Raw genomic sequence first — 12,105 nt, forward strand, 5'->3', positions numbered from 1 at the left:
TTACAAACATTATCATCACCATTCTCTATAACTACTATTTTACCAATAATATTATCAGAATATTTATGATTATTATCATCACAATACCATTACTATTATTATCATCATTATTTTTATTATCATTTTATCACCACCTTCATATATTTTAACATTTGTACTTCCAATATCTTTGTAAACATATTTAAAATTTTATAATTAATATTCTATTATAGTCACACCTCTATCATATTATTATCTTTTATTGTTATTATTATTATTATTATTTATTATTAAAAAATAGATATTAATTTGATATTATTATAGTTATTATTATTATTGATGGATTGTTATCATATTCTCATCGGCGTTACCATCACAACTACAATGCCGCCACAAAGGTGATTAACCAATAAATTTTTATTTTTTTTAAATTAAAGGGGTATGACTTGTGCTGCAACAAGTACTCGAATTGAAGCCAACCATGCATGGCTAATCATGCTATTAAATTTATAAGATAAAAAAAAAAAATGATGCTAGAGAGCATTCAGACACAATAAATGAAACTAGTAGAAAACAATCCTTCAAAAAACATAAAGAGAAAGAGAGAGAGCTGATTGTCTCCGGTTCAAGTCGGGCTAGGAGACACTGCAATCCAGGAACAGGGTTTTTGGTATCTCTTACTATGAATACATAGAAGAACAAGTGTGGGTGACTTCGTTCAATAGGCTTCACATCTCAAAATAGCATACATGATCAAGTATAGAATTTACTTGCACATCTATCATCATTCAGCGATGGACATTTAAGATATACCAGTTCCTTAAAAATCCAGGCAGTATCCGAACACTCTTGCAGGACCACTGGACAAGAAGCAAATGGCAGGCACCTTCCTCTTACAGTCACTGCCAAATATATGGAGGTAAAAGAAACGAGAAAGGTAAAGAATGAAAGAATTGAAGGTGACTAAAAGTAACCAACATCAACCAATCTTGTTGGCATCTCGGACATGTAAAAATTAATAGAAACTGCGATATATATACGCTGACAAGATATTCTTGCAGATGCATGGCCTTCGAGCTCCGAGCTGATTTATCACTTGATTCTTGACTGTAGACAGAAAACATGCTTCTCTTACTTCTTTACGATCAACAACCAGCAGCTTTTAGAAAGTTATCAAAGGGGCTTGATGCCGGTAGCCTGAAGAAGTTAGGATGATGTTGATACTCTGCCCCACACTGCATTTGAACAGTGCCAACTAGTGGTAATTGTGGGCTTGCAATGATATTTTGTTCAAGGAAAGGATTGGTAACCTGCATAATTTTCATTTAGAAGAGGTGAGGGAATCTCTCAAGCTGATTAGTTCAGCATGCAAACACAATGAAAACTTTTAAGGCTATGCTTCGGAGAAAGTAATGATATTACATTTAGAATAATCATACCATACGCACATGGATGATACGTGCAAAGAAATGCATAGCGAGTATGTCCAGGTTAAAATTTCATGCAGTAAGAAATCACGACCATCTGAACCCAAATCAGCATACAATTAAGATATTACCTTCCTTATTTCATCATCATGGTTCTGGAGGGAGACATTCATCAAACTCTCCGGTTTCAACTGGACACTCATCACATGAGACATCTTCTGTTGCTTTCCCATCAGAAGGGTTTCGCAATGATGAGCCATTTCCTTATAAGACACATCAGGTGCAGTTACAGACAATCGTCCAACTTGTTGTGTCGTCTCCAAGACCTGCACACATAAAGCACCTCTCTGTAATCATGTTTTTTGTATTATTTTTTCCTTTACTGCATAATTGGAAGATTTCAATGTGTTAGATTGAAGACAAGTCCCAAACCCAAACCATTAGGGCCATGCAAGCAAGGCCTCAAGAGAAGAGTAGACTGGATACTATAAATAACTTGAAATGAGAAACCAATCCGCATTAAAAATTTAAGTTACAGCACCAACAAAAGCCTTCGTCAAACTTCTAAAAGCAAATAGCACTTAACAAGAGAGCATGGTATAGGCAACATACTGATTCTAGAAGTTGATTGACGCTCAATAGGTCAGTGTCTTGGAAGACAATCTCTGTGGTCTGAGTGGTTTGATCTTCCAATGAATCTAGAAAAACATCATCTAATGTAAAAAGTGGAGTGCCCTGCAAAAACAAAAATAAGATGATGAGAGTACCAAGAACTCTCTCTCTCTCTCTCTCTCTCTCTCTGAGAATGCAAGTCCCAAGTATTAATAAAAGAGAAAATAGTGAAAGGCATTTACCTCCATTAGAGAGTTATCTTCGGAATCAACCTGATCTATTTGCATTGGAGTATCCATAAACAGCTGGGCTCCCAAAGGACACACATCATTGGGTAAGAATTCGTTGAGGAGTTTCTCCTGTATAGTGGATGCTTCAAACTGTAGAGAACAAGTCACTGTTTAATACAGTGCTATCACACAGTGATACCATCTAGAGTAAAATCATCAAATGACAGGACCAAAATACTGAAACAATTCTGATAAATGTTTTACCTTTGCCAAATTTCCCAAGCTCTTAGCAATCTCAGCAGCAAAGAATTCCCTGCTTTGGTTCCCAGTAACATCTATCTCTGAAAGGGATTTTAAAGCTGAGCTATCATCCTCCTTAGATCCATAAACAATTGCAGGGTGGCCAGATTCAGTACTCACAGCCTGTAACTTGCAATCTTCAACTAAGTGCAAAAACGGATCGATCTGATACAAGCATCAAACCCCATAAAAAACATAAGGTTAATGGTTATATATCACAAAGCACGTGAAAGTAACCAGAAAAGGTCATTTGCTTGATATATAGCTATATATCACAAGCATCAAACCCCATAAGAAAATATGAAGTTTATGGTTATATATCACAAATAACATGAAAGTAACCAGAAACAATCATTTGCATGTAACAGCAGAAAGCATAATCCCCACATAATATAGAACCTTCAACAAGCTAGTGAACAGATGTTTACAATTGTAAACCAATGCAAGTACAACTTAATTAGCAATGATACACTTACCATTTTTTCTGTCAGCACCACCTTCGTACAATAAATAAGCGGAATAATATTGTACGCTTTCGATGTAAAAAGAATCATTGAAGTTGCCAAGGCAAAGAGGGATCTGCGACGTGATGGTGGGAGTGGCTCTGCAATAACAGCAAGATTATGGCTTCAATTAAAGAGGTGATATCCAAATGCAAAATTTTAACATGTTCGTTCCCTGCTTGACATGCTTATTAGCATGAAAGTAGTTGGAAAATAGCAAGATAAACTAAATGAGGTTGAATTTAATTGTATCCCAACCACTTATTCAAAGGTGCTGTGGTATAAATAATTGACAACTAAAGATGCAGCACAGCTGTGCAACAACAGCGAGATTATGGCTTCAATTAAAGAGATGATATCCAAATGCAAAATTTTAACATGTTCGTTCCCTGCTTGACATGCTTATTCGCATGAAAGTACTTGGAAAATAGCAAGATAAACTAAATGCGGTTGAATTTAATTGTACCCCAACCACTTCTTCAAAGGAGCTGTGATCTAAATACTTTACAACTCAAGATGCAGCACATACTTATCAGCAAAACATAATAGGACTCAATATTCAACCTGTATGCGCTAATATAATTCATCCACCGCCTAACCTTCCACCCTATTGTATTCAGTAATCAAATTTTGAAAGTTAGGGCACAACTCAATTTAACTTTCCATTATATGGAAGTAATAAAGAGGTTAAAGATTTTCTTGGATGACCTACCAAACGGATTTATTAAATTTTTGGTAAAGTAATTCAGATCAAGCAGCCACATTTTGTGAAAGCTTCATCCGTGCTCCTAAGAACCCATCAACCTTTCTTGTGCTTAGTTAGCCATAATTATTGTCACTAATACCCTTCATCATTAAAAATATTCAACTATTGTAATGAATGACTCTAATTGGTATTGGCTCCTTTATGAAAAATTGAAAATAGTATATATACCCCAGTTTGTGAATGAGCTAATGCTACAAAAAGTAGAATCCTTTACCAAGTCATACATCTCAACCACAAGCCTCATATTATCTAGGACAAATTCAGTTTTAAATTCAAAAGTTTAATCTAAGTTTCCTCTACTTATTTTCACTTCATTTATGCAACTTTGTCAATCATGAATATACATAATACGCAAAGCACGCCATCTTCTAGTTTTGATAGAAAACTCAGCCCTGGTTCATTTACAAGGAACAACTTTCCATGCAGTAATAACTTTGAGATCTTACCTTCTTGCTTAAGAGCAATGTTTCTCAAAGAAAATGCAAGCTGAAAACTTCTAATCAAAGCCTCGTCACTGGAATTCTGTGAAAGAAGATAAAATGTAATAGAACTCATAAACTAACCAGAAAAAATAGGAGGGGGAAAAGGACAAGATAGAGCATTTGTAGAGATAGCCAACAGAAATATTCTGCGCAGCCATTCAGGATCAATGAGACATAATTGGTGAATAGATTTGCATCACTTAACTTCTCACGGAGCCTATAAATGATTAAAGTTTGTGGATGTTGTATCTTCTAAACTAAAGTTCAAGAAGAAATTGTGGTGCAGTTGTGATTAGAGTTTCATTGCAAGGCGGATAAAATACTCTAGGAATTTTTTCAGATGCAGATAGAGAAATGACAAGCTTAAACATTGATGACAGACACAAAAGGAGATAGCAAAATAGATTAGCCATAGGTCGAAACTGTTATTACCACCAGTGCCTGTTAAAGAGCTACTGTCAATTACATTAACTGAGAAATTACCTTGGCTCGAGAGAACAACAACACCAGGCTATATGTATGAGAAATTGCTTCATAATTTTGAGGTGTATTTGCAGGAGAAATGGACTGTGTCCAAATTGATGAAAGCAAAAGAGTGATCTGGCGGCTACTCAGCCTTAGAGAACCAGCCTCCTGAGGTTCAACGAATGCAGAAGATTCATATACAATGATAGACTAAATTAAGACAATTTTTAATAACCAATTGAAGAGTTCATTACTTTTGGTATTCAAGCTATTGATTATATATAAACTACAGGCTGCAATTTCCTGCTTCGGAAAACCACTTTTTGTATAAGTCATAATATACATGTATAAAGCTAAGGCCCACTTTTTGTGAAAGATGTATCTACAGATTATGTCCATGCATGTCCAGAATACAGTATTATGTTGAATTGACCCATATTCCTTAGGGTAACATTTTAAGCATCTCCAGCAGACTCTTACACTCCTTTCTTGATACTGTATTGATGTCTCAGATGAATATATTAGCATATTTTAGAAGAAAAATGCATATCTGGAAACTCTTCTGCACGAGCAGTAAGGATCACGCAGAATTCTTTGTGCATAGTTAGGATCTCAATTAGAGGATTAGACTATAGTGGTTACCTAAGGAAGAGAATTATAACAGATGCAATCCCACTGAAGTTAAGCGAGTACTAACAAAATTTAACCCAGATGGACAGCTACAATTTAGATGATAAGAAGTTGACATTGCCAGAACTTACGGTTTCGTTATTTAAGTTGTTTACAGGATTCTCATCTGATGTTGAAGGTACAAGAGGATTTTTCAAGCTGTATACTCGACTGGTAGATGACTTCAATCTAGCAAGCATCCCATTACTGATGTGTTCACCTTCATGAGCATTATTTTTGCTGTCTTGAAAGACATTTTCCCTGGTGGAAGTTTTATCCCTCCGTAGCTTGTCAAAAAGGGCAGCTGAAGAAGAAAAGACAGAGACAGTTCTTGACAGAGTTCGTGAAAGATCAGAGCCTTTATTAGTCGAGGATGGACAAGGTGAAACTGAAGATGGCACAAGAACAACAGAAAAGATGCGGTGAGCTCCAACTCTTGTTTCATGGTCAGGATGGACCATTGCTGGAAGTAACTGATGAAATAGAGCTTCAGGGAATGCCTGCAAGAAATAAGAAATGTAGAGTAGATAAATAAAGGAATGAAGGTAGTCAACAATCATAACCTTGAAAAAGACCACAAGTTTGGCTTTGCCTTGTTTTGATATGACAAATTTGGTAATGAGGCAACAATTTGAGCAGTACGATAAACAGCAGAAATAGTAGTTCTGGCTATAACAGTAATATTTGAGATGTTCTCCAGCATCACAGCCATAATGTCAAGGATAGGGCCAGCATCTCCAACCTGTTCACCAATAGCAACCAGTTTTTTATCTCTTTGAAAATCCTGAAGTAATTGATCATAATATATAAAACATTTACAGCACACATAAAATGAAATTGGATTACTTAAAATAGGAACACTATTTTAAAACCCAAAGAAGCATCGCTTTATGTAAGAGTTAATGGAGATGAGTGCCACCTTATATGCTAACTCAGTAAGGCATTTATCCACCACTTCTCTCAAGTTTTTGTTCCAATTTTTTATTTCAGCACCCAGATTTGCATCATCAAGTGAGCAGTGTATGCTTTTCCGCAAATGACGCATGACATCACTTACAGCACCAACTATTGCCACAGAAGGGTCGGCCTTCACATGCTGAGCAAGGGCAGTGGTAACCTCAACAATATCGAGCTGCATGCTGGGTTCTTTAAGGACATTTTTGTGATCGAGATGCTTAATCAATATGGAAAGCAAAACATGTGTATTCTGCCCTATAACATGTTAAAATTAAAGAACACAATCAGTCTCCCATCAAACCACAATTAAAATTGGAAGAGCACAAAAATAGCATGCTTCATGAAATTAAAAGACAGGGAATAAAATAATGCCTTAGGAATACCAATTGAACAGGTAAAAGAATTGCTTATATACCTGAATTATCCATTAAAAACTGCATATCCTTTAAAACTGGGAAGGCAAGACCATTTTCAAGGGACCATAAATTTCCATTATCGAAGTATCGGAACAACGATTCCAGAACACGCCGAATTGTTGTAGCCTCCTTCCCTAACTTGGCCATGTTATGCAAGCAAACCCTGGACCAAAAGCAGGGGTTCTGGGAGTCTCTGCCAAACCAGAAGAATGATAAATATCTAATAGTTGATGATGAAATACAATAAACTATGTCTTCACCAATAAAATCTTGTGCCAAGAGATTACTCTGTCATATTTACTTCGCCTCTCTCATTTACAATTGTCCTCCAAGAAGGAACCCTTGTAATGACCTCTGGCAAAGGAGTGACATGCCCCTCATTTTTCAGCACTTCTTGCACCCACCGACTCTGAGGACCTTGCTTGTCAGTTTCTAGGTTCTCTGAACTCCTCATAGGACCACAATAATTTTCCAAGACTACTGAAACTATCTGTTTAATTATATGGAAAGTATTTTAGAAAAAAAAAGGTAAACAACTATTTATCTTTGTACCAAAAAAATGAATGATTGATTGAATGAGCTGAAATGTAGGTCACATTCTTTAAATAGTGGTAAGAAAAAAGGAAAGATAAAGCATGCAGATTAATGAGATTTTGTTAAGACGCTCTACTGCAGAGACTGCCTTGAATAGCTTCCACGGTAAACTGTGTCCACATGAATGTACCTATAGGTGTTGTTACATTGCATAAATGGTAAAAATCTTGTTCTTCTAAGAACAATCATGCATGTTCATGTCTTCTTGAGGGCAGTCACTTGAAGCAAAGATGTTGAGTGCAGATCTGTCTGGTGAAATAGGAAAGTTCATGCATGGATTTGAAATGCCTCAGTTAGCACATTTCTTTTTTATTTTTTAATTTCTTTTGTGCATATATGTCCATATATAAGACTTATCTAATGAGCAAAATATTGGTCAAATAAGCAAAGCAACGGCTGACAGACTAAACGACTTGGTCAAATTATGGGCAGGTTGGAAAATACATTTGGATATGATTGATTATTTTTCAATTCTCAGGTAGAAATATGGAGAGGATGATAAGAAGTATCAAAAACTGTCATGCACAGGTAAACTTGCAATGTGATCCAAGATGGTCCAAAAATCTGCTTACATTGTCAAACTCCACTGAAATATGAGAATGTTGACCCATAAACCAAACCTACAAATACAGAAGGGAAAAAAAAAGAACCCCTTGGAATAAGAATGATTGAAATGAAAAGTACTAATACTAGAGAGTTTCTATTTATATGGAAAACAAAAAAAAAATCATTTCCCTCGGATCATTGGCACTTGTTTGCAGAACAATTTGGAGCAAGAAAGACTTACAAAGCAGTCAGGCAAGATGCATTTAGAAGTAATCACATTCGCTGGCTACAGTAAGATTCAAGATAGGTCTATTTGTTTTATGCCCGTTGTTAACCACCAATTTCAGAAGAACCATAGTTCCAGATTTTGAAGAAATATAGGAAAAATGGAGGAAATGGGTACCATTGAAGAAAGGGCTTGCAGCCCAGCTGCCCGTAGACTTTTTGCCCTTTCATCCTCTCCCTCTTCTTGAGCAAACTGACAGAGTTTTGGAATAAATCCTTCTAAGTTAAACATGTAAGTTCCATCCTTCTGCAAAATTCAGCTATGAGAGAGAGTTTGAAGGTTCCTCTGTGCAGAACCTGGAAGCTCAAGAACAAATTACCCCCGACAATGATGTTGAGTTACGAAGTAACAACCAATAGCACATACCTGATTATTTACAAAGTCAAACAGAGTCTCGCATCCTATAACTTGGATGTCATCCTGCCGTGTTTGATCCAATAGAGTATTAATGATGCCCAGTAAGCTACTTGCAAACAAAGTCCTGTGAAATAATCCCCAATCATAAATACACCACGTACAGGAAATGAGAGCAAAGAAAGCAAATACAGATGCTGCGCTATTTACTCAAGGTGGAGGGGATGAAATATCAAGTGGAGAGAAATGAAAACTGGCCTAGTTCTTGAGCATGCAAGTATGGTTAAAAATACTTGGATTCTCAATAGGGAATGATGTCCCTTGTTTCTACAAGTGTGATTTAAGAAAACTTAAATGGGTATTATTGGTGGTGTATATAGTACAAAAGAAAGTATGAAAGAGACCATAATCTAACACTATAAACAATGGGAAAAACAATGAGATTTTAAAAATGCAAATATTGCACAACCCACAAGAAATCATCATGGAAGAATAAACTCACATTTGCTCCTTGCAGGTGACCAGCAATTTCCTGTAAATGCACATCACAATTTTTGCAGATTGAAAGTTCTCAATTCTCAGTTCCTTGTAACACCTTTGCTCAAGAGAACATGTGATCTGATTACCAAATTTGCAGCTAATCACATAACAATCATAATGCCCGTTGTGGAGGGGGGTGAAGAGAATCTATATGATTTTTCAACCAGTAAAATAGTCTAACTTGAACAGCATCAAAAACCCAATCTCGTTCCAGCAAAAGAAAAAGGGAATGGAGGTGAACGAGGTTAAATAAGGCCAAAAAGTTTCCTATCTAATTAATCTGGGCGTACTTCATGTGTGCTGATAGGAAATACAATCATTTATGTGTGTATAGCATGTTTTATATCTCTTGACAAATAATAATTTAATCAAACAACTAACAAAAAGGGAGCAAGAAGACACACAAACTCTCACAAATATTAGTTCCATAATAAACAAACAAAAGAAACCTGGCTGATAAATGTTTTCTGACTTCTTGATTTCCCAAAGAAATAACACTTGGACGGCAATTTTAGCAGATATTATTTCCAAAAGGTTTTTTCAACCATACAGAGGCAATAAAGGCTAATATCAGGCAAATTTCACCCTATTTCATTCAAGAAATAAATAAATACATGACATATTGGAACTTTCCAAAATATCAGACCTGTATCACACAACTATTGCGTTAATTTGCAGTTTTATATGAAACAAACTATACCTTTGGGATACGGAGAGGATTTTTAGCAGCATATTCACATAGTTTTCCAATCTTCCGGTCATTTGGTCCTTCCTCCTGTCGTTAAATATTCCATTAACACAAAATTTCAATGAAAATTTTCAGAAGCATCATGCGTGCTTGATTAAACTATATTTTCAGAGACGAGTCTGAAACCCTAGCGGCTTAAAATTCATCATTTTCATGCAGGAATAGCTTGATAGGGAAGTAAACCAGAAACAAAAAAAGACAGCTACATAATCTCATTTGCAATATAATAGAAAGAAAAGAAAAAACAGATGGTGTGGAATCGAAAAATTCAAAAATAGAACAAAAGAATGACGTAAGACCGAATACAAAGAACAAGGTTTTCTAAAACGTACTTATGGTGGCAAGGAGAAAAACAGGAAGCTGAGTCTTAAATGGTACCTTAGAAGCTATTTAGGGATTCAATAGTGTCCCAAGTCACAAAATTGCTCCAGGATCAATCGGAACAAGATCTTAATGAAATTTTATTTGTTAATGCATAATGATGGCACTTGTTTCTAATACCTAAAGAGAACACAGACCATCTAGGAGTTGAAAGGTAAAACCTCACTCTCATATTCCAAGTTTTTGTACAACCTATTTCTATGTTAAGATTTATCAAGCAATGATACATCATTTGCAACCCCGGTGATATAATACATGGTCATTGTTCATCTTTGATACACTGTCTGTTTTTCATTACATGAGACCATGTGCTGGCAGTTGCAACATTGACATCATATGTTTCAGTCAGTAAGTACAATATAACTACCTCAAGATGAACATATTCTGTCACTGGCAAAGAAAATCAGCTAAAAGAGGGAAAAAAGAATATGTGTAATCCAAATTGGATTGCCACATTATGAAGTATGAACTAGCTTATTTTCATGAAATCGCTTTCCTTTAAACCCGCCTTCACATAAATTAACCAACAAATGCAGAAACAAGAAATTATTAACTTCTTGTTATGCATACCAAATGTGATAAAAAAAAATGTTAAAAGATAGGAATTTAAAGAGTGCTAACCTGGTTTCGAGGAAAAATATCTGCCATGAGCTTCTTATACCTCTTGACAGGCTGTCTGGACCTTGCCCTCATTGCAGGGCAAAAGAAACAAAGGCTACCACATGCAGGCATTACTTGCCTTGAAACTAAACCCGAAATCGCGCTCATTTTGGATTCCAAATATATTTCCCTCAATTTTTTTTGCTCTCTTTCCCCTCTAAACCGAACAGAAACTCAAGATTTCGGCAACAAGAAGGGAAAGAAAGACTCAAAACTCAACTGGGTACCCTCAAATTCAATGGCCAGCCTGTGTTGAAAAATTACAAATTTTACAAAAGGGATTCTTAAAGGGGAAAAAAACACTCAAAATTTCACCATACAGAACAATTTCGGTCAAGACAATGTGGAATTCAGATTCAAGAAAAGGCGTTATGGGGACAGGAAAACTGAATCAAAATCATATAACTAATCACAAAATTGTGAAGAAGTATCAGAATTCTTAAAGACAAATATAACTAACAAAAGGGGTTATAATAAATGAAAATTTTTTAAAAAACCTATAACCAAACCATGAAAATACGATATATTTTACCTCGGATCAGAGCCAAGAAACAGCTGACCAGAGGCTGGAAATCTCTCTAAACCATGTAAAAAAGGCACCGATTTTCCAGCATTGTCCAGACCACTCAATTTAATGCCTGTCCTATACCCTCCCTCCGTGTCTCTCTCTCTCTAAAACCTGTACTAACTACTAAGGAAAAAAAAATTTGCATTATGAGCAGGCGCCATGTCAAATTAAAATTAAAAAATGATTGGAAAGTTCCACACCTTCAAAAATGGAATTACATGCGGACCCCATCGCATCACCTGAAATTGAATTACACCAACAGATAAGAGTAAATTATAACTGAATCCTTAAACTTTTATAAACTACTAAGCTAATCCGTATAGCTCAGAAAATTATATGTTAACCCCCTGATCAACGTTGACCTCCGGTTTACTTCTACTTCCTGTGGACAGTAAAAATGATCCACATTTTTTTATTTTATATTGTCTCAAAATGTCTATAATCATGTAATTAAAAGCAAGGATCAAATGGTTGTGTAATTGAAAGCAAAATACTGTTCGATTATGATATAAGAAATATTTACAACAGATAAGTTGTCATGCTTACAAAATCGCTAGGTGCGCGAGAGGTTTTATTAAATTTCATTCAAACAAAATGAGTAGACTCCAATTATAGAGCTTAT

At 35.6% G+C, this 12,105-nt stretch overlaps 1 protein-coding gene across 3 annotated transcripts; it reads right to left on the bottom strand.

The window, feature by feature from the left end:
- Positions 1 to 448: 448 nt before the first annotated feature.
- LOC133676465 (protein SEMI-ROLLED LEAF 2-like) lies at positions 449 to 11,601 on the bottom strand. Of its 3 annotated transcripts, none has more exons than XM_062098129.1 (20): positions 11,448 to 11,601; positions 10,877 to 11,162; positions 9,827 to 9,901; positions 9,089 to 9,204; positions 8,599 to 8,713; positions 8,350 to 8,424; positions 7,973 to 8,020; positions 7,094 to 7,296; positions 6,806 to 6,999; positions 6,353 to 6,645; positions 6,026 to 6,175; positions 5,526 to 5,933; positions 4,783 to 4,932; positions 4,264 to 4,339; positions 3,025 to 3,152; positions 2,513 to 2,713; positions 2,261 to 2,398; positions 2,019 to 2,141; positions 1,538 to 1,732; positions 449 to 1,289 (listed from the first exon to the last, which is right to left on the bottom strand). In XM_062098129.1, the coding sequence occupies exons 2-20, from the start codon at positions 11,021 to 11,023 to the stop codon at positions 1,125 to 1,127; spliced, it is 3,000 nt and encodes a 999-aa protein (XP_061954113.1). In that variant the 5' UTR covers positions 11,024 to 11,162; positions 11,448 to 11,601; the 3' UTR covers positions 449 to 1,124. The 3 variants fall into 3 exon arrangements, with proteins under 3 accessions (XP_061954113.1, XP_061954110.1, XP_061954111.1); XM_062098126.1 differs by having other exon boundaries at positions 8,350 to 8,478; XM_062098127.1 differs by lacking the exon at positions 7,973 to 8,020 and having other exon boundaries at positions 8,350 to 8,478.
- Positions 11,602 to 12,105: the final 504 nt, after the last annotated feature.

The sequence above is a fragment of the Populus nigra genome, chromosome 17 (genome assembly GCF_951802175.1).
Source record: "Populus nigra chromosome 17, ddPopNigr1.1, whole genome shotgun sequence".
Taxonomy (NCBI): domain Eukaryota; kingdom Viridiplantae; phylum Streptophyta; class Magnoliopsida; order Malpighiales; family Salicaceae; genus Populus; species Populus nigra.

What these genes read in the sequence shown, in the direction of transcription:
- LOC133676465 (XM_062098126.1), bottom strand. Translation starts at nt 11,023, where the DNA reads ATGAGCGCGATTTCGGGTTTAGTTTCAAGGCAAGTAATGCCTGCATGT. An exon ending in TGTTGTTCTCTCGAGCCAAG is followed by an intron (nt 4,340 to 4,782) that starts GTAATTTCTCAG and finishes CTTCTTTCACAG; the next exon opens with AATTCCAGTGACGAGGCTTT. An exon ending in TCAATCAACTTCTAGAATCA is followed by an intron (nt 1,733 to 2,018) that starts GTATGTTGCCTA and finishes TTATGTGTGCAG; the next exon opens with GTCTTGGAGACGACACAACA.